The 22,166-nt window shown below is 33.7% G+C and overlaps 1 protein-coding gene, 1 long non-coding RNA gene and 1 other non-coding gene across 3 annotated transcripts; all 3 read left to right on the top strand.

The window, feature by feature from the left end:
* Positions 1-194: 194 nt before the first annotated feature.
* Positions 195-300, top strand: LOC121225192 (small nucleolar RNA R71). The gene has a single exon (XR_005923113.1). It is a non-coding gene; the product is annotated as a small nucleolar RNA R71 (small nucleolar RNA).
* Positions 301-8,284: 7,984 nt separating this feature from the next.
* On the top strand, positions 8,285-9,343 carry LOC107888130 (uncharacterized). The gene is made up of 2 exons (XR_001681290.2): positions 8,285-8,755; positions 9,056-9,343. It is a non-coding gene; the product is annotated as an uncharacterized lncRNA (long non-coding RNA).
* Positions 9,344-15,628: 6,285 nt separating this feature from the next.
* On the top strand, positions 15,629-18,093 carry LOC107887781 (LEAF RUST 10 DISEASE-RESISTANCE LOCUS RECEPTOR-LIKE PROTEIN KINASE-like 1.5). Its single transcript, XM_016812009.2, has one exon. It carries the CDS (start codon positions 15,969-15,971, stop codon positions 17,874-17,876), a length of 1,908 nt encoding a protein of 635 aa, XP_016667498.2. The 5' UTR covers positions 15,629-15,968; the 3' UTR covers positions 17,877-18,093.
* The last annotated feature ends 4,073 nt before the right edge of the window (positions 18,094-22,166 follow it).

Raw genomic sequence — 22,166 nt, 5'->3', positions numbered from 1 at the left:
AAACGCCTGCTGTTTTAGTTGGCTTAGTCCTCATAACTTGCCACTGATAGTTATTCAGCGACATCTCTTCAATAAATCTGTAAACCTCTTCAGGTGCTTTGTTGTTGATAGTTCCCCCGGCTGCTACATCAATAATTTGCCTTGTTGAGGGATTCACACCATTGTAGAATGTTTAAACTTGCAACCATAGATGTAGTCCATGGTGAGGACACCTTCGCAGTAGGTCCTTGTATCTCTCCCATGCATCGTAAAGAGTTTCTAAGTCCATCTGCATAAACGAAGAGATATCATTACGTAATTTGGTTGTTTTAGCCGGCGGGAAATATTTTAATAGAAATTTTTCTGTCATTTGTTCCCAAATAGTAATTGACCATCGTGGTAACGAGTTCAACCACTGTTTAGCTTTGTTCCTCAATGAAAAAAGGGAATAATCGAAGACAAATGGCATCGTCAGAAACGCCATTAATTTTAAATGTATCGCAGAATTCCAGAAAATTTGCCTTGTGAGTGTTTGGATCCTCATCCTGCAAACCATCAAACTGAACAAATTGTTGTATCATTTAAATAGTGTTAGGTTTTAGTTCAAAATTATTTGCAACAATAGTAGGCCTAACTATAATTGACTCGGTTCCTGTTAAATTAGGTTTAGCATAATGATACATAATACGAGGAGCAAGATTTTGATTTACTAGTTCAACGGGTATCGCAGAAGGTAGCTGATTGTCTTGGTTTTCAGCCATCTCCTCGGTTGGGGTTTGAATATCGACCTCTTGCTCGTTCTCTATGTATCTTAAGCTTTACCTTATTTCTCTTTGGTCTCTGCAAGTGTGCGATCGATTTCTTCGTTAAAAAGTAGTAGTCCTGACGGGTTTCTTCTAGTCATGAAATATAAAAACTTGCCAAGTTAAAGAAAAAGTAAATTAATAAATAAAAATAAAATAGAATTAACTTGCAAGAAAAATAAATGGCTAAAGTAATAAAATTGAGTGTTCCTAATATCTTAGTTCCCCGACAACGGCGCCCAAAACTTGATCGCGATTTTCATGACAAGTAAGTTTTATATATTTATAATTAATCATTCTTGAAACTAACTATTATCACAATATAGGCAAGTGTACCTATCGAACAGTAGTATAGTTTTAGCAAGACCAGATTGTCGAACCCAAAAGGAACTAAAAGTACTAGTAACGACTATCTTTTTATTATCTAGCCTAAGAATAAGCGGGTTTTGTTTTAACTAACTAATTATTTAAACTAAGAATTCACGGAAAATAGAATTGGGGAATTACTTGTGGAAAAACGATTGAATTAAGACAATACCTAAGGAAGAATCCACCTAGACTTAACTTGTTATTCTGACTCCGAATCGGACGATTTATTCATTTAACTTGTTCCGTAGAGATCCCTAAGTTATGTTATTATCTCTATTCAAGACTAATAACGTCTAATCCCTAGATTTAATAATTGAGACTTTTCTCTAACTAACACCCTAGGGTTGCATTAACATGATTTATGGATCCCCTTATTAGGTTTCACCCTAATCCGGCAAAATCTTGTCACCCTATCTCTAGGCGCGCAATCAACCCCGCTTGATTATGACAAATGTACCCTTAGACAGGGTCTATTCCTCCTCTGAATAAGAGCTTATCTTGAATCAGTATCCTAGGATATCAAAACAAGAATTAAGAACACATAATTAAGAACAAGTTAAATATTTATCATATAATTCAGAAAATAATAACAAGATTCGTCTTAGGTTTCATTCCCCTTAGGTATTTAGGAGATTTAGTTCATAACTAAAAGAAAACATCTCAGAAGAATAATGAATACAAAACATAAAGAAAACCCAAAACTCTTGAAGGGAAATTGAGGGGAGATCTTCAGTCTTGATGGTGAATCCAGCTTCTGAGATGGATCAATCGGCTTCTCTTGAGTAGTTCCCTACCTCATTTTCTCTCTTTTTTTCCCTCTTCCTTTAGGGTATATTTATAGGCTTTTAAAATGCCTAAAAGCCCTCAAAATTAGCCTTTTTTGAATTGGACTCAACTTGGGCTGGCAGGGACACACCCGTGTGCAACTACTTCAGGCTGTGCTCGAACCTATTAGAATGGCACGGGTGTGTGTTCTACCCGTGTGAGTTGTGCTTCGATTCTGCCAAATTGACACAGCCATGTGGTTTGCCCGTGTGAGGAAGTCCAGGCCGTGTTGTTTCGTACGTTGGCTCATTTTCTTTATTTTTTGCTAGTTTTTCGTTCCTTTCGCTCTCCTATGCTCGCCTAAGTATAAAACATGAAATTAAAGCATTAAGAGCATCGAATTCACCAATTATAAGGAAAAATAATCCATAAAATGTGTTAAGCATGGGGTAAAAATATGTATAAATTACGGTTTATAAATGCCCTGTGATCCCTGCATGGTACTAACGTTGAGCATTTGCATCATTCTATTTGTGGCATGGGGGATGTAATGGCTTTAAATAAAAAGGGGTCACCACATATACATCAAATAAACTTTGATATAGCTCCCTATACATCATTGGGATTGGCGTAAATTGGAGTTTCTCAATGTTTTGCTTCGCATTAGATTCTTGTCTTGATGAGCCCTGACCAGCTGCCATCACTTTTGGTTAGCTTACAGTAACTGATTTTGAGTACCCCATGTTTGTATTGTTCACCTCGTTTTCCTTTTTTCGCGAGGTTAACCTTTTGGTATTCTCCTCTACCTCTATCCTTCCACTTCTTATTTCATTTTCAATTATTTATCCAGTCATTACCACGTCTAACAAGCTTCTTGTGGCACTTCCCAACATGTGGGTGATAAACAGAGCCTTTAGCATATTAATAAAGAGCAATATGGTTTCTTTCTTCAAAAGCGACGGCTAAACCTGGATGGCCACTTCCCCCCATCTCTGTGCATACTGTCTGAAACTCTCATTTGGTCTTTTCTCCATATTCTACAGAGAAATCCTGTCAGGAGTCATATCTGTCACATGGTTGTACTACTTCATGAATGCTTATGCCAAATCTCTCCATGAACTAATCCTGCTACGACTCAGCTGATTGTACCATTTGGATGCTGCCCCCACCAAACTGTCTAGGAAGTAATGGATCAGTACTTGATCGTTGTTAACATACCCAGTCATTCTTCTGCAAAACATGATAATATTAGCTTCAGGGCAACTAGTCCCGTTATACTTCTCGAATTCTGGCGTTTTGAACTTGTAAGAAAGTACTAAGTCTGGGACCAAACTCAAATCTTTAGTGTTGATTCCATGATGACTTTCAGCATTTTTCATTGCCCTGAACTTTTCTTCCAGCCATTTACATCGGTTCTCTAACTGCTTTTGTGATTCTGTCCTTGCCCTTTCCCCTTCCATAACTTCATCCAAATCAGGAACAATTAGATTATTTAGGTTATCTCTTGGGTTAGAACCTGAGCCAGCTTGGAAATTCTTTGGTGTCGAAACTCCGGCCAGAAACTATTGAGGCCTAATCGTAACAGATGGTCTCTGTGGGTTTACTTCTAGTGGTGCTTGAGCATGTGTTGGGGTAAAACCTAGAGGATAATGAGGCTCCTCATTATTCTCTTCATCATTAATCGTAAGACTTTTTTCCTTTTTCCTGCCCCCTAACCAGCAATTGGGATATCTGATTCATCATAGTCCTTTGGGACTCTAACATTTGGTCTCTCATATCCTACTGGATTTTAGCCAATTGCTCCTGTATTTGTGCTTGCATCTGTTCTTGCATCTTTTTCTACATTTGTTCCAAATTTTCTAACCTTTTGTCCATTGCTTTGGTTTTTCTTCACGTACCGTAAGAATACATACTTGGTTTACTTTTGTCGGTTTCTAGATTACTAAAATAATTCTTAGTTAATTAGGATCTTTTGGTAGACTTTAATGCATATGATGTAATGTAATGCAGATGCATGAAATTAATGCAAAAGGCATCGATTCTGATTCAATCCCATTTAGAAAACTTTACTAAAAAACAAAGTTCTTTACATAGAAATGGATTACAGATACGACCTGGCCCTAATGCTTAAATAATTCACTTTCCTAAACAACCAAGCCAATTCTCAGCCCCGGTCTGATTCTAGCTCGTATTTCACACTCAATACATCTGCTTGAACTGTTAAAGTCTGTAGATGGTCAGCCACCTTTCAAATCTGGGCCACAGCTTCACCCATAATGTAGTCTTTGCCCCTAATTTGACTCTGATATTGATGGAGTAGCTAATTACACCGCTCATTACTTGCTTCAAGGAGCTCAATCTTAAGCTCATTGTTTTGTAGCACAATCTCGAGTTCTTGGACCTTCTTTTTTAGTTCTTCAATTTTATCCAAGCTCGCCTTCAGCTCCATTACAGGGTTGCGGCTACGATGTTGATGAAGCAATTTTTCTAGCTCGGCTATCCTAGCGTTCAACCCGATCTTCTCATCTTGAGCTTCCGACAGGCTCTTCCCTAGGGCCTCACTTCGCGTTTGAGCCTCTTGAAATTTCCTTCCCATTGATCAGCTTTGATCCTTTCTTCTCGAATCTTTTGACGCCATTGCTCTAAAGTTTTTCCCAACCCGACAATTCTCATTGATAGACGTAGCTTTTTATAATCTATTTTCAAACTATCTAGATCCTCCTTAGCCTTATTCTTTCCTTTTCTTAATTTCTCAGTCTCCAATTTATGAACATCGACATCTAGTCTTAAATGCATCTTTTCCTCTTCTAGTTGTTCTAACTTCTTACCGAGTTCTGAATTCTTCCTTTCGAAGTCTTGCCTTATAATCTCTAGCTCTGATGGGACCACTTGCAAGTATTCCTCCATTGATTGAGCATCCTCTAAATTCGGCCCAGGAATACTATCATTAATCCTTTTACTAAACCATCTATTGTATTCAAGAGTCGTCATTGAACCAACAGCCAATCTCTTCATCCAACGGGTCTACTTTCAAGCATCAAAAATCTCTCGAACCTTTTTCTTATAATTGTCTCCCTTATACGAGAACTCACATTGAGCTAGCCCGTACGTCGCCGGTATAAATTGCCTTGATTTATACTGCCTTAATATGAATAAAAGGGCATATCCAATGACTACCCGAATTTCAAGCAAAAGTACCCAATCAAAACTTCCACATCGATAAAGGATCTCGTTAGGCCATCCGAAAGGCTCTCCATTCAACATCCTTCTCTATAAGATTTTGAAGAATTGTCATCCACCTTTCCTCTGATATGTCATCCCTCTTTTACGTAGCTGCTTCCTTCTTTAATGGGGAATAATTCTTAGAGAAGACTCCATAAGAGACTTTGTCCATTTTCCAAAAATGACCATGAAACCATACCAATAATAGCTGTGCGCACCCGATAAATTTGCCTTTGCCTGGCCTCCGACATATGTTCAAAGATTTGAATGTTTCAACTAGAATTGCAGGTATAGATGTGACCATTTTATCAAGTCGATCAAATAAATCAGCGACTACTTCATCTATATACCTTAAAGCTTTAGGAAAGATTACAAAACCATAAATACTAAAGGCGAAGACGTCAACTTTCTTCTTTACATCCAGATGTGCTAGGATCAAGTCCTTCAAACTCACCCAAGAAATGCATTTACTATCCCCTTCTTATTGCTGAATTCGAACCGTAACCCACTGTTCACTCATCTCAGTAATATTCATTAACTTCTTCACAAAAGTTGGGACATTAGCAGCCCGAGAGTAAGTTTTGCCAACTTGGATCTTTGGACAGCAAAGCAAGGTGGTATATTCTTCCATAGTAGGCATCAAGTCTACCTTTCCGAAAGTGAAACAACTATAGGCAAGGTTCCAAAACTGAGCCATAGCCCGAAACAAATTCTTATCCACTTTGATCTTGAGCAGATTAGGTAGATCGCCATAATTATGGTAGAATAACTGCTTAGTCTCATCATCCCAATGGGCCCATATATCTCTCCATTCTTGAAGCTCATTTTGTGTCAAACTTATACGGGTGAAGTCCCACAACTCTGATGTATACCCCTTAGCTAGACTATACCATATACGGACAGTCGCATTATCCTCTACTTTATCAAGAAATTTGTTCTCTATGGAAAGCCTTCTAACTTAGTAACCAAACACGAATCGACACATCTTTAAAAATGTAATGTTATGCAATTACAGCAAAAAAAAAACACAAACAAGTCAGTATCATATACAAATGATAAAAATCAAAGCAAACAAAAAAAGTCAAACACCTATCTGGGTAACCGTTAAGGTTCAGCATAGCTCTACCTAAAGTGGACTCTTAAGGTTCACTATATGCATTTCAGTTCTAAAGAAAAGGTGCCTGAACCAGCAAATTCCTCAATCCCCACCCATTATAGGCTTAGATGGGTCGAGTTCAGTTCAGGGGAATACATTTCCCTATGGCTATGCGGAGATGAAAATCTCACGAATATATAGGTACGGATGTATTCCAGAAGCAATCCACTAGCTCATACGAAGGTGAAAACCTCACGAAGGCATAGTTTCTCACTCCCAGTTAAAATGTGTAACCACAACGGTCATGCAATGCAATGCAAGAGTATTCTACGAGACTCAAACCACAACAATCATAAGGATCACAAACAAATGCAACAAAAGAATCATGATTTTTCAAATCAAATTTTCAATTTTCGACAAAAGGACAGAAAATAACCAATTTTACGGCTTGACTCTCTTATAGGGTCCCCAGCAAAGTCACCAACCTGTCAAAACCATTTTTTTGAAAAACGTGGATCAATTTTAAAATAAAATATGGAGTCGCCACCGATCTTTTATCGAGGTGTGATCGGATCACCTTGAGATTAATCATTTTAACAAAAAAATTTGACTCATTAAAATAATGATTTTGATCTACGAAATTTATGAAAATGGGTTCGGAAGTTGGTTACGCACTAGGAAGGGTCAGCACCCTCATATCGCCCAAAATTGGTACCTAATTGATTAATTACTGTCTTAATGTCGAAAATTTGAAAAAGTTTTAGAATACGATCCTTTTTTAGAAGATGTTTGAATAATTCGAGTTGGATTTTAAGATTCTCGTACTCCGAAGGAATAAAATATCACATCCAATACGTTAAGATATGACATTTTAAACCTTCGAAACCAAGATCATCTCGTGATTTCCAAAACTCATGCATTTAAATTTTAAAAGGATATTTAGCCATTTGGTGAAATAAAAAATCGAAACCCAACACGTTAGGGCACAATTCCTTGGATTTCCTAATACAAAATATTACCTTGTTTTAAGAAAATTTCAAATAAAAACGATTATTTATTTGGTTTGTTTGGAGTAAATAAAATGATCGACATCAGATAATAGTTGGAATTCCAATCACGGTGCAATAACAAGAAACAAGAGCATAGTAACGGGCATGGACCAATAATGCATAGCAATAATACTATACAAATGAGTAATAATGATATGAAAATACAGTGGAACAAATTAGGATACAATGGCAATAGTCTCACGTCGTACATTATGCAAACACTAACATTAATATTCAAAGATTGACGAATTAAAAAGACAATTTTAAAAGAAATATAAAGCAAATTAACGCAAATGAAATGTAAAAAGTTTAAAATAATAATAATAAAAGGTTAAAATGAATAATACGAAAAAGAAGAAATTTGAAATCATCAATATACAACAATAAATTATATGTATAAAAATTTTAAAATAAGTAATACACATGATAATTTAAATAACATATATTAATCTAAAAGAAATCATATTTATAGAATAAAAATAATTTAATATGAATTATGTATATATGTATATAAAATAATAATGTATAAGAGTATTTGAAAAGGCTATCATAATAATTTAAAACAAAGAATATACATAAAATAATTAATTCTAACATAAATAAATTATATAAATACAACAATATATAAAAAAAACAAAAGAATATATAAAAATAATAATTGATATAGCATAAAATCAAAAATAATTCCATAGAATATTTATTAAAACAAATTTTCAAAAGAAAATCATGAATACCCTAAAATAATTTAAAATAATTAATAATATAAAAAATGAATAATGAATCCTTTGTAAAATAATTTAAAATAAATAGTATAAAAACAAGTTTACCAAAAAAAACTAAAATTAGAAGGGAAAGGACTCAATTAAAGTAAAAACGAAATCAAAAGGATAGTTTACAAACAAATAAAACTGTTAAACAACATTGAGAACTAAAATACAATGCGTGCAAACAAATAGGGATTAAAAATGCAATTATCCCAAGCCCCTGAACACAGCGTTCAACTATAGACCAAATTAAAACTGTGCATAAATATCGAGAAAAAATTAAAAAAATAAAAGCAATAGAAATGGGACCCAATCGAATAACAACGCGAAAGGGATAGACTAATCGAGCAAATATCCCTTCACCGCAGAAACACGCAGATCCTGAGGGCAATCGGGTCGGGTCACAGGTCAGAGGCTCAAAACGGTGTCATTTTGGCCTCTGAGAATACCCTTCGAAACGATGTCGTTTTCCCTTTACTATTTAAATCAAAATTTTTGTTTTAAAATCATTTTAACCATTGTTTTTTTTTAAAAAAAAACCTAAAAACTTTAGAACTCTCTCATTTCGTCCCCTTCTCTTCCGATTTGCGGTCTTCATCAACACCTAATGTGTCTCCATCTCCGACGGGGCTTTAACCGGATACCCAGGGATCCGTCTACCCTTAGATCGGAGGAGCAAACATCGACTAGGTTGACACCGAACAACAAGTAAGTAAACCTTCCCCTTTTTTTTATATATATTTGTTAAATAGATTCAAAATAAAATAAAATAAAAAGCAAAAAATAAGAACGAAGAACCAATCAATGAATCACCTTTAATCTTCTCTGACTATATTTCTTTTTTGTATCATCCAAAAAAATACAATAGTTGGTTTCAGCCCTTTTATAGCCGAATAAAGAAAAAGAAAAATAAAAGAAATTTTCCCTTAGACCTTTCTATTATTTGCTGTCAATTTACTGTACATTGTTACTCCCCTCTTTGCTGTTATTTTGTTTCTTTTTTGCAAGTGAAACCACCGTACAAAAAGCTGTGGACGTGGCCATGACGCGCTGGAGGTCACTGCGGCACAGAGGGGAAACCCTAGTCTTTCCGAGGTCCCATGTACTTGGGCCATTTGGGCCAGTTTCGAAGTTGGACCATTGGGCCCATAAATTAGGTTTAGCTTGGGTTTTAATTTGGTCTTATTATAAAATAGGTTTTGAAATTTGGATTGTAATTTGTATTTGGGCTGGTGAAGGCTGTAAATGAGCTATTTTGGACTGTGTTTTTTTAATTAATTATTTTGTTTTATTGTTTCTGATGGGTCCGGGCAAATTAGGCTACTTACACCCATGTCTATTAACATCATTTAATATTAACAAAAATTCAATTTAAGGATTTAATTTTGAAATATCCTATTTAAAAGGAAAAAAAAAACTCTAATTCAATAAAAGCCTCACATATATATAATGAAATAAGGTTGTCAATGAAGTTAAAATGAAAACCTTCACGAATGTGTATAAGATGTTGCCATATGCCTTATATAAATAACATAAAAATATATGAAAAAAATCTTAGGTCTGTAATTATTTTATTCCATTAATAATGTATAAAACAATTATCCATAAAATAAATTGTGATATTAAAGGGAAAAAATGAAAATATATTATTAGCTGATGAAGATAGATTTAACACCAGAAATCAACTATCTGATTAAAAATGTTGGGACTCAAATGATTGAATGAAAACAACCATAAATAATAGAATAAATGTTTAATTTAAAACTGTTTTGCTTGCCGTCTCTCGAATCTTGTTAAAGCTAAAGCGACAATTGAAGAGGCAGTAATGAGTTGGACTTCATTTCAACCCACCCATGACTTGGGCCTACACCTGATCATAGCCTAAGTTATTTGGTCCGGCTCAAAAGTTCATTCGAAAAGTGAGAGAGTTTAGGTAAAAAGATATGTTCGAAAATGGGCTTAGGTAAAAAATTAAGACTCGTTTAGAAAATGGGCCGGGCCTCAAGTAAGGCTTTTTTTCCCCAACCCGACCCAGCTTAAATATGCAAAAAAAAGAAACTGTTTTTTTTGTTACTTTTTTTTCACTATTATGTTGTTACTATTTTGTTGTTATTGTATAACTCTTATTTTATTGTTAATTTTGTTACTATTTTAGAGGTATTTGCTTGTTACATTGCATCTATCTTAGTATTATTTAAGTATATATATATTTATTTATTTATTTTTAATTTGTTGGGGAATATTTATTTTGATATTTTTTAGTATTTTTGATGTATTATTTTTTTAAAAAAATTATATAAAAATTTTAATACGGGCTGGACACGGGTTTTAACATTTTTATCCAAACCGAACTTAGATAAAATTTTAAGCTCATTTTTTAAGCCAGACCCAAACCTAACCAACAGGCCTAAAATTTTGGTTGGACCCAACCTAGCCCAGCCTGTAAACACTTCTATTTGGTCCTATACCTACCACTAAGCCATACGGTTACCATTTTAACTACTTTAAAATTAGGTCTCACACTTCTTTTAAAAAATTATTATTATTATATTTAAACTATGAAAATGTATTAAACGATTTCTTTAATCCTTGACTAAAATAATGTCTCAAGTTTTATTTTTAGGTAAAAATAATTAAATTCCAATTATGAATTTTTATTTAAAAAATTATAAAAATCCAGAAAAGAAAATAAAAATATTCAAAATTATAAAAAAATATAAAGATATTTAAAATTTAGAAAAAATTAGAAAAAAATGTTAAAATTATAAAAAAAAAATTAATTTGTTAATATAAACCTTATTGATTTTATTCCATGAAATTTTTAGGAAAAATAAATGTTTTTTTCATATATATATATTCGGTGATTATATATACATGACATTGTTGCATACCTTTTTACACAATGGTTGAAGAAAAAGCATAAACAAGCTCTTTATGAAGTATTTGAGAAGGTTAAAGCAGGAAATTAAATAAATTTCTTTAAATATTTATATTTAATATATATTTTAATATAAATTGATAATTAAAAATACTTGTATTTGTATTTACTCTTGGATTTCGAGTATTAAATAAAAAATTTAAAAATAAAAAAATCTGAAATATTATAAAATATTTAAAATATATAGAAATTTATTAAAAATATGGAAAGTCTTAGACTTTTTTATATGTTTTTCTTTAAGTTTTTTCCTCCCAATTTAATACTTTCTTTAGTATTACTCACCTTATCTTCTTAACTCTCAAGATACAAAAGTGGTGAAAAAAAAGAACGATAAGACACAGAAACAAAAAGGCTTTGAAATATTCAGATATATGAGAATAAAAGGATTAATGGGACAATTTCAATTTTTCTGTAACATCCCAAAAATTTGAGTGTTGTTTGTTAAATTTTATTATAATTAAATCTTTAAATTTGTGGCTAAGTGCTTAGTTTGTGTTTTGGATGTTAGGGGTTCAACCCTCACTTTCGAAAATTTTATTATTTTGTTTGATTTGACCTTTATCCATAAACATTTGACTTAAGTTTATTTTTGTGTTAATTTATGTAAAAATTGAGCATGCTGGTTTGATGATTAAGTTTTTATATACTTCCTAGTCTTGTGTTTGAGTCTCTATGTAAGCGAAATGAGGATATGTTTTTGCTATGTTGTAGAATTAGTTTTGTTTTAAAAAGAAAATTAGTTTCCTGAACTGTAATTTTTTTCTTCTTTTACGTTAGTTTTTCTTTTCTTCTTCTTCTTCTTCCTTCTTTTTCTTTTTCTTTCTTTTTCTTTTTGGTTTTCTCAATTGCTAAAGTTGTTAATTTTTGCTGCTGTGAGGTCGAGTAAGTGAGCATTTCATCATTTGTTGACTGAAAGGTTAATCGCATGAGTTTAATTGTAAAATTTCTATTAAACATCCGTTTTCGTTCATTTTTTTCGAAGTTGGTTTCAACTTAATTTGTTTGAGTTATTTGTTAAGCGATCGTTTGACTTCCTTTTTAGGTGTAGATATCGAAGGTAGCAATCTCCAACGCGCTAATTCGAGTAGTTGTCGCTGATTTATCTGTAAGCGTTGGTTTTGTTTGAAAGTTTTGCGTCGAAGTTTTCGACATAGTTAGTTCAGCGTTAAATTGTGTGAAATTGGTTGATTAAGGTGTTAATTGGTTGGTCGTTTTAGGTTATGGGAATCTTCTGCGTTGTTCCTACTTCCAAACTATACTAGGTGTGTAACGAAAACTTGACTTAATGCTAATTTCAATTGCCGAAAAATATGGCTTTTGACGCCACACGGTTGTGTGTCAGGCCATGTAACTCACTGTTTTGGAATTGGAGGTACACAAGCTAGAGACACGGGCGTGTGTCCAAGCCGTGTAACTCACTATTTTGGATTTAGGGTCACACAAGCCAGGGAGACGGGTGTGTGCCCAGGCTGTGTGAAGGCTTGTGAGTTACACGGGTGTACGTCAAGCCGTGTGCCAGATCGTGTAACTTATTGTTTTGAGTCACATGGCTGTGTGGACCACACAAGCCAACCACCTAGGCCATATGAATCCACACGGGTTTGTGGGTCAAAAATCAAAAATTTTTCCTAGAATCGTAATCGTTGTTCAAATCAAATGCAAGCCTACCGTAGGACTTGTAAAATCTGAATTAGACATTGAAATTTTATTTGGCAATCTGTTACTAAGTAATCTGTTATTGTGATATGTATATATATACATTGTTATGAGATTTGGTAATTAGTGTGATACCAATACATGAGTATAATCTAAAATTATATTATTGTATACTTATATTTGATATCTGTCAAATTTGTATTTGCATCTGGATTGGGACTGTATATAGAAGGAAGTGTGGACAATTTAATAATCTGCCAAATCTGGTAACTGAGCCACATATATTTTTGATTCTGGCTATTTATCGCAATTCGATTTGGCAGCTAGGCTGCAATTATTCTGAAACGTAACATACAGTCACTACGCGATGTGTAGGGATGGATGGGTACTTGATGCCTTGTATGGTGTATCGGGATGGACGGAGATAGTGTGTAGCGGCTGGGGGTAGGAATTTGCATATGTATTTGATCTTCTCTATTTTTGTTTCTGTATCTAACTTTGAGAAAAGACTGATCAATGGAAAGTGAAACTACATTTGTATATTATTGAGTATTATTAAATGTAAGTTACACACATTGAGTTGTAAGCTCATTTGGTTGTTTGTCTGGATTTCAGGTAACCCATATACTTAGGTGGATTGACGTGGCAGGAGTTTGGTCATTTCTTTATTTCTTATTTAATGTTTTATCTGAACTTATACTATTAGGCGTATTTCGTATTTCAGATTACGATTTGGGTTTTTATGTTGACTTAATTATATAAATGATTTCGACTGTTGAACTTCAAATAATTAAGTTTGGTTTCGGTTGATGGTATGATGTAACCTCCAGACTTGGTCTTAATGTCTAGACTAGGTATGAAGTGTTACACTTTCTGTTATTTATTTATTTATTGTTTTAAATTTAAATTATGATTATTTGTTTGTTTTCTTGATTCATATAAAGAAAACTTAAATTTATAATAATTTTCATTAGGCTTTTATACTTTTAATAAAAAATTTTATATTTTTTATATTTTTTAATATTTTCCAAATTTTTTAATAAATATTAGATATTTTCTATTTTATATAAATTTTTATAATTTTTATATTTTCTCCCTATATATTTTTATAATTTATATAAATTTTATTGATTATAATAATATTTTATCTTTTTTCACCATGTGTTACAAACACGATATAACACGTGTTGAAGATTAAATCTTATAATTTTTATAAATTAAAAAAATTCTATATTTTTAATAAAATTCTATATATTTTTATATTTTATAATAACTTTTTTAGTAATTTTAAATAGTTTTCTGATTTTTCATAAATTAAAATTTTTTTCTATATATTTTTAAAATTTTTTAACATTTTTAATATTTTGAAATTTTTATTGATTTTAATAATAATTTTTGTCACATGTTATAATCATAACGTGACATATGATGAAAGTAATTAAAAATAAAAAGAAAAAATTAAAGCTATTAACTTTTAATGGACAAAAAATTATTTGATTCATTTAATAGTTAAAGCATTCAGTTAAGTGTAGATAGTAACAAAAATTTAATAATTTCTTTTTTAAATTCACGTAAACCTTAAAATAATGTGAAATTTCATTTGCAATATCAGTACCCGTCCCCTCACAAAATTTTATTTCTTATTAGGGCTGAGCAAAATCCGATTCGATTCGAAAAATTCGATAAAAAATTTAAAATTTGAATTAAATAGTTCGAGTTATTTGAGTTAATCAAGTTATTTGGATCAACTCAAATAAAAAATTAAGTTTTTCGGTTTAACTCGAATATGAATTACACAATTCGAGTTATCCAAAAATCCGAATAAGAAAAGATAAAACTACGTAGTTTTGGTAAATGTTTACTTTATTGAAAGTTAAAATTCAAAATAATTAAGTTAAAAGGTAAAACTACGTCGTTTTGATAAATGTTTACTCATTAAGTTAAAAGACTAAATCATTATATTGTTCATGTAGTTAAATAATATTGTACTTCATCTACTAGTTAAATAATCGGTCCATCTAAACACAACATTAAGTATAAATAATAGGATTCGTTAACTCGACTCGATTTGACTCGAAATTTTTTGACTCGATTCGATTCGATTCGAAAAAATTTCAAATTGAGTTCGGTTGCTAAAATAGGATTTGTCAACTCGACTAACTCAAAAATTTTTAACTCGATTCGACTCGACTCGATCGAATACTCACCCCTATTTCTTATTATATATATACTTTTTATATTATCCTTAAACTTCTAAATAATTATATTAATCTATAAAATAATATACATATAAATCCGGAAACCCTCAATAGAAATTCTTAAATGTGAAGCAGTATAACATTACCAACCGCACAGCTTCCTCAGCTACAAATTCAATGGCAGTAGCCTAGGAGGCGCGCTGCTCTAGATTTGTTTAATGTATACCCAATAAAATATTTAACACTAGTTTAATAGATTACCCACTCATCTATTTTGACAAAATTTTACTACTTAAAAAATTAGGTCTTTTATTTTTTTAATTTAAAATTCTTAATTTAATTATTAATATTATTAATATTTTTTTATCAAAATTTATCAATGTGTAAGATGATTAAGTTGTATTCATAGACATATGATTTATAAAAAATGACCATATTTAGGATAAGTTTAGATAGACCATTGAGTGATATAATGTGTTTAACTTTTTTTTTATCTTATGCTATAATATCACCACAATATCTAATTTAATCTTCACTATTATTTTGATATTAACTATAAATAAATGCACTTTGCACCTAAACTCATTTTTAGTTAACAAATTTTGAAGGAGTAGAAAAATCTGAAAAGATGTTTTTGCTTATGAAAAATTTGGGAGATAAGAGGAAAAGATGGTGTCCCGTGAACGGCGTGGAACCTGAGTGTTTCACGCTAATCTTAGGGTAAGGAGAAATTTCCCAAGGGCTATCATGACTACTAATATCTAATCATGTTAGATCTACCTTTAGTTTGATAAGTTCAAAGTCATTCTTTAATTAGGCCCAAAATTATATTATTTGGGTAAAAGTGCTTTGCTTTGATAAAAGCTAAAGGAAGAGAGTAAGAAAGCAAAAACACACAAGGCCTTGACCCTGTAATGTACTGTGTAGGGGCAGCTTTATTTTAAAATTTTGATTTTTGTCTTAACGACGCCTGAGTTCACGTGACAAGTTGTTCCCTCCCCCCAAAGACTCCAACAACCCAGGCAATTCATAGCTTAGGGACTAGAAACCAGATTCCCCTTTGAGTATTGATGACCCCTTTCACTTGCAACTGCAACTGCAAACTCTGCTCTTCTCCCATTTTTCCTTGATGCCTTCACCTTCACCACCATCCATCTCCTTACTATTATTAACCACCATCTTCTTCATCTCCTTTGAGTGGGTGGTCACAGAAGCAGCCACTCTACCTCATCATCCATGTTCCTCTACATCCCCATGCCCACCTTTCACTTCACCACCCTCTTTCCCTTTCTCTTTCTCTGCTGGGTGTGGCCACCCTTCTTTCCCCATCAATTGCTCCACTCCTTCCTCCACCATTTCCATTAACAACCTCTCTTTTTCTTTAATCCACTTCGATCCCAACTCCACTTCCCTCACTCTCTCTCCTTTGCCCCCTACTACCACTCCCACTTGCTCTTCTTTCAATTTCCTTCACATCAATCTTTCTGGTTCCCCTTTTCGAATCTCCGATGCTTCTTGCTCTAGATTATCCATCCTCCGTTCTTGTTCCCCTTCAAATCTCTCTAACTGCGACCAATGTGCCTGGGAATGTGGCGTCATCAAACATCCACTCAAACTCTTCCATGACTGCGGACCAACCCGCCAACTTCCCGAGCAAGGATGCCAACCTGATGTCCTGGGTTACCTCCAAAATTTCTTCTTTAAAATGGGCTTTCAAGTTGAATGGGACGAAGCTCAAGACTCTTATTTCTCTAGCTGCCGAGACTGTAAATTGAAGAACGGCATTTGCGGCTTCAATTTCTCCGACCCCAACAAACCGTTCCTTTGTTTCCAAGCCAAAGCCACCATTTCCCCTACTTTGATTCACGTAGATCACACTCATAGAATCGCAATCTTATCCTCTGTCCTCACATTAACTTGCATTTTCCTTATTTTTTCAGTAACCTTTGTTATTTTCCGATCAAAGAAATTCAAATCTCAATCCGTAGCAGACCCCACTGATTTGTTCCTGCGGCGTCACCGTTCTGCCAGTCTCCTCCCTCCCGTTTTCACCTACGAAGAACTCGAATCTTCCACCAATAAATTCGACCCAGAACGCAAAATCGGTGACGGCGGCTTTGGGTCAGTCTACTTGGGCCAACTCCACGACAACCGGATAGTAGCAGTTAAATACCTTCACAAAAACAACCAGTCAGGCAACGCTTTATCATCCAAATTTTTCTGCAACGAAATCTTGATTCTTTCGTCAATAAATCACCCAAATCTCGTTAAACTCCACGGTTATTGCAGCGACCCCAGAGGGTTACTTTTGGTTTACGACTATGTTCCTAATGGGACCCTAGCCGACCACCTTCACTGCCGTCCAAAACCCTCACTTACTTGGCCAGTGAGGCTCGAAATCGCTCTGCAAACGGCTCTAGCTATTGAGTACTTGCATTTCTCTGTGGTGCCACCCATTGTTCATCGAGATGTGACGACATCAAATATTTTCGTCGAAAAAGATATGAGGATTAAAGTTGGTGATTTTGGGCTATCCAGGCTTTTGGCTTTCCCTGAAAACTCGTCTTTGAAATCGGAGTTTGTTTGGACCGGGCCTCAGGGAACACCCGGGTATTTGGATCCGGATTACCACCGGTCGTTCCGGCTAACAGAGAAAAGCGACGTTTACAGCTTCGGCGTCGTGTTACTAGAGTTGATTTCCGGGCTGAAAGCGGTGGATCAGAGGAGGGAGAAAAGGGAAATGGCGTTGGCAGATTTGGTTGTTTCGAAGATCCAGATGGGTTTGTTGCACCAGGTGGTAGACCCGGCTCTGGTCCTCGATGGGCAGCCGATGGACGGCGTGGAGGCAGTGGCGGAACTGGCGTTCCGGTGTGTGGCGGCTGATAAGGATGATAGGCCGGATGCTAGAGAGATAGTGGGGGAACTCAAACGGATCAAGAACCGTACACGTGTGCTAAGATTGTCGTATTCGAATGGAAGCAATGGTGAGGTGGCAAAGGATGATAATATAGGGATGTTTGACGTCACGTGGGGTTAGGGGGACCATGTGCACATGTGTGGTTTTGACCAGACAATGAGTCAGAAATGTTTACTCAATTTTGCTTTCTTGAACTGTAGGTTTACAGTTCTTTTTAATTACTCTCCGTGGCTATTTCCAATCTTTTATCGGTAAATTACTAAATTTTGGCAATGTACATATGAGTAATCATTCACAATTACCTATCTGCACTGTAATATATCTTAATTTATTCTCATCCAACCTCTTTCTTTTTCTTTTTTTTTTAATCATTGAATTGCTCAATTTAAGCATTTAAATTTTTAATTTTATAAAATTACTTAATTATTACCTTTTTAAAAAATAAATATTTTAGCCACGAGAAGATCTAGGTTTTTTTTACTGGTCGAGTAACAACATTAATTTTTTAAAGTTTATATATTTTATTTATTTGATTTTTTTATTTAATATTAATAAAATAAAAATGACTCATCTGGGTTTTGACTTGATATAATAAAAAGGAAATTTTAAACCCCAAAATGAGGGCTCCTTTTTCGGTTTTCATTTTTTTCTCAAAAACAAGAAAATATCATTTTCTCTCATTTTAGGATCTCCTTCTTTACTTCAATGATCTCCTTCTTTACTTCTGTTGATTCATTCATTGTATTAACAATTCTTAATATAAAAAAAAATTCAACCAATTTAATTCTCTAACACATTTAAAATTTTTGTTAATATAGTTTTAATTCAAAAATTTTGACGTAAGATTTATATTTTTAATTCTCATCACATGCTGGCCATAAACATATATGTTAAAATAAGTATAGGACACAAAATATAACACACCATCCTAGCAGCTTCACTCTCCTGCCTGTATCTCTTGCACATAATTTCTTTCTCTTTGATTTGTGTAAAAGAAAATTCTTTAATAAGAACGTATATCGACTAGAAATATAGCAAGACACTTAAACTAGAATTTTACTTATTGATCGAATTCTGATCATTCTACCCTCCTGTGATCAACATGGAGAAAGCTCTAAAAGATAACAAACATGTAGTGAATACTGCTATTTTGCTTCTATAGTTAGATCAGTAGCAGAATAATGACTTAGTGAATTTGCTTATAACCTTGTCAAATAAATGGACAGCAACTGCTAGTGAGAGTATCCTATCATTTGTTGCAAAATGGATTTCTTGAGGTATCATCACTTGTTTCTTTGCATTACAGAAGATCCTCAATTCTCCTTTGCTCTCAAATATCTTCAAAAGCCAAAAAGACTACAATTAGTTACTTCTTCAATTCTCTTTTGTTCAATGACCTTGCCTTAAATTTTATATCATCAAAACTTTAGAATTAGAACTAAATTAATAAAATTTATAAATGCTGAGAGTTAATTATTTTAAAAATTCGAACTAGAATGATAAATTTTATAAACATTGAGAGCTAAATATGTTGAAATTTTTATATTTAGGATCAACTTAATAAAATGTGTAAATATTAACACTATTTGTTATTAGACCAATTAAAAAAACCTGCATCAGATCAAAGTAACTAAAATATTTAATTTCGAAAAGTTTAGTGATTAAATTGAAAAAAATCAATAGTTAAGTGACCAAAATAGAACAAAAGACATAATTAAATGAACATTTTTGTAATTTATTCTTTTATAAAATTATAAAAGGATAAATAATTATATCCATAATAATAAAACTTCCTATTTTAGTAAAAATAGACTACTGATCACTAATTAAGACATTGGAGATTGCAAACTTTCATCGACACCAACTTCTAACGTAGTTTGAGAATAAATTATTTTTGCAACAAAAGGGAAAGGAAAACAGGTTGCCATCCATGGGGATGGGGATCAAAGAGGCAAACACCTTGAAAGGGGAATGGGACACAACGATCAACCTAATTACTGGAAGTGCCATGGGCAACGGATCAAAGCCTGTGACTATTGCGCACAAAATGCCCCATGAGGTCAACTTATTAAATCGGGCTTATTTAACCCGCTTGAATTGGATCGACTCGTGCAACCCATGGAAGCCCATTTACTTGAAGCCTTGGTAGTCTAATGAAACACTCTAGTAAAACTAGAGTTACCAGGGTAAATAGTGTAAATCCTAAACAGATGTGACTGTATAAAGTTTAAATCCCTTAGGACTTTAAATTGTAGATAAACTCTAATCTTGATCATTGATGTAACTTAATTTATACAGTTGAATTTGGGGGAGCTTAACTATAAATAGAGGTTTTCCTCTTCATTTGTATTGATTCCATTGTATTCTTTCTTGAGTTAAAGATTGAGAGCATTTACTTAAACACCTTGTGTGTATTGTTTTCTTGTGGCTTTTCAATTCTTTCATTGCTCTTTCGTTTCGAGTTGCTTCCGCTATATTTTTCAGTGCCTTAGAGAATTTTTGGGAGAATTCTCATCTTTCAAGAGGTAGCTTGACTTAGGCAGATTTGAAGTACACCTAAGGTCACGCAGTTTGCCTGACTAAAGTTCTAGCCTTGTGACAGTTGATATTTTAGCCAAGTTCGAAAGTACCAGTTGATCGAGGGATTACACGAGCAAGTTGAGCCAATAGAAACTTGTAGGAGGGCAAGGAAATTAAGTTGATCGAGGGATATGTTGTCAGCTTGAGATGGAAGGGTGCCAAACTTGAGGGCTCCAAGGGTAATGTGAATAAGACCCTTGAGGATGTTAATGGGCGTACTACAGAGCTGGAATTGAGGCAAGACTAGCTCGAGGACCAAATGCCAGAGACCCTCAGTGATAATATGGATGCAATGCAATGGGTCCTTAATTTTGCTTTGGATGAGCTGACTGAGAAAGAGGATGCTCTCGAGGCTATAATGACAATCTTATAAGAATAGATTGATGAGCTTAACATCCGCAAAGCTGCTTTGAGAAATGGGGTGTTGGCTACGGCACCCAAGCCTAAGGTAGATTTCTCAGCCGAAAGAGTTCAATGGGAGAAAGTCCGCAACGGATGTGGACAACTTCTTGTGGGGAATAGAGTAATACTTCTGTGCCGTAGGCATATTGGATGATGCTACCAAGGTAAATATTACTACAATGTATTTTATTGATGTTGCTTTGTTATGGTGCCATTGTAGGTCCACAGATTAGATGATTGGGTATCATTATTGGAATTTGGGATAAGTTTTGTAGTGAATTTAAGGGGTAGTTTTACTTAAAGTATGTCGAAGATGAAGCTCAGGCTAAGTTACACCGGCTGACCACCTCCGGACGTACTAACATGCAGAGTGTGAAAACTGCAATAAAATAAAGAATTACAAGGCGGTATTCGCAAGTATACAGGCCGAGTTGTAATATGACAATGAAGTAAGTGAGTACTCCAAGATCGTACCCAAGGGAGGTGAGTACTAAATCAATCTTAACCTAAACACTTAAAGACCTAATTAATACTTTTAAAATAATTATAGTACGATAGTAAAATAAGTGATTTTTTTACGGTTTTTAAATTAATAAAATAAAATAACATAAAAGAATTAAAATTGCAAGAGATAAAGAGAAATAAAGTGAATCAGATCTAAAGATGGGTGATTAGCTCGCTTCAGCAATATCAATCATCTGTCGTATTGGGTTCTTCGTCAATCAACTAGTCCCTACCCTAGCAGGATCTTTCGATCTTCCACTAATATAACGAGTCAGCAAGAACTACTTATCTTCTGACTTCACAGTCCATATTGGTTTGGGGTTAATGTGTTCACGAATGGGCAATTCTAATTTTGGGTTAATTCCCATATTGATGACTTCCTAGGGTTGTCAGGACTATGGTTTGTTTCACGTTCTTCATTTTCTAGACAATTGATCCGTTGAATAACCCTACAAAATAGTTAAAAGATTATGCTTCTACTCACTAATACCCCATAGAAAGATTAGTTCATCATGGCTTTCATAAATAACATGGTGTAGATGGAATAATTAATTATAATGAATAAATAATAGAGAGTTTAAAAAAAGCGTGAATGATATTGGTAATGAATGCAAATACATAAGAGTTTATCTCATTTACCATTCAAATCTCTTGAAAGAAAAAAAAAGAACAAAATGAACGTAACTTTGAAAACCTAAGAAAACGAAATTAAATCTAAAGAGAGAATATCAATTAATCGAATATGTCTATAATGTGTGCCAAAAGAGCCTATTTCTAGCCTTCAAGTAGTCGTCTTCCTTAACTCTAGGTTAGCTGACGTTCTCGAACTTTAAGTTCGATTGTGCAAACCAAAATGTCCCTATTTTGTGTTTTATTCTCGTCACAAAGTCAATGTCGTGACACATCAAGACTTGTGTCGCGACA

The sequence above is a fragment of the Gossypium hirsutum genome, chromosome A03 (genome assembly GCF_007990345.1).
Source record: "Gossypium hirsutum isolate 1008001.06 chromosome A03, Gossypium_hirsutum_v2.1, whole genome shotgun sequence".
In the NCBI taxonomy this organism is placed as follows: Eukaryota; Viridiplantae; Streptophyta; class Magnoliopsida; order Malvales; family Malvaceae; genus Gossypium; species Gossypium hirsutum.
This window is presented reverse-complemented; position numbering and strand designations above follow the sequence as displayed.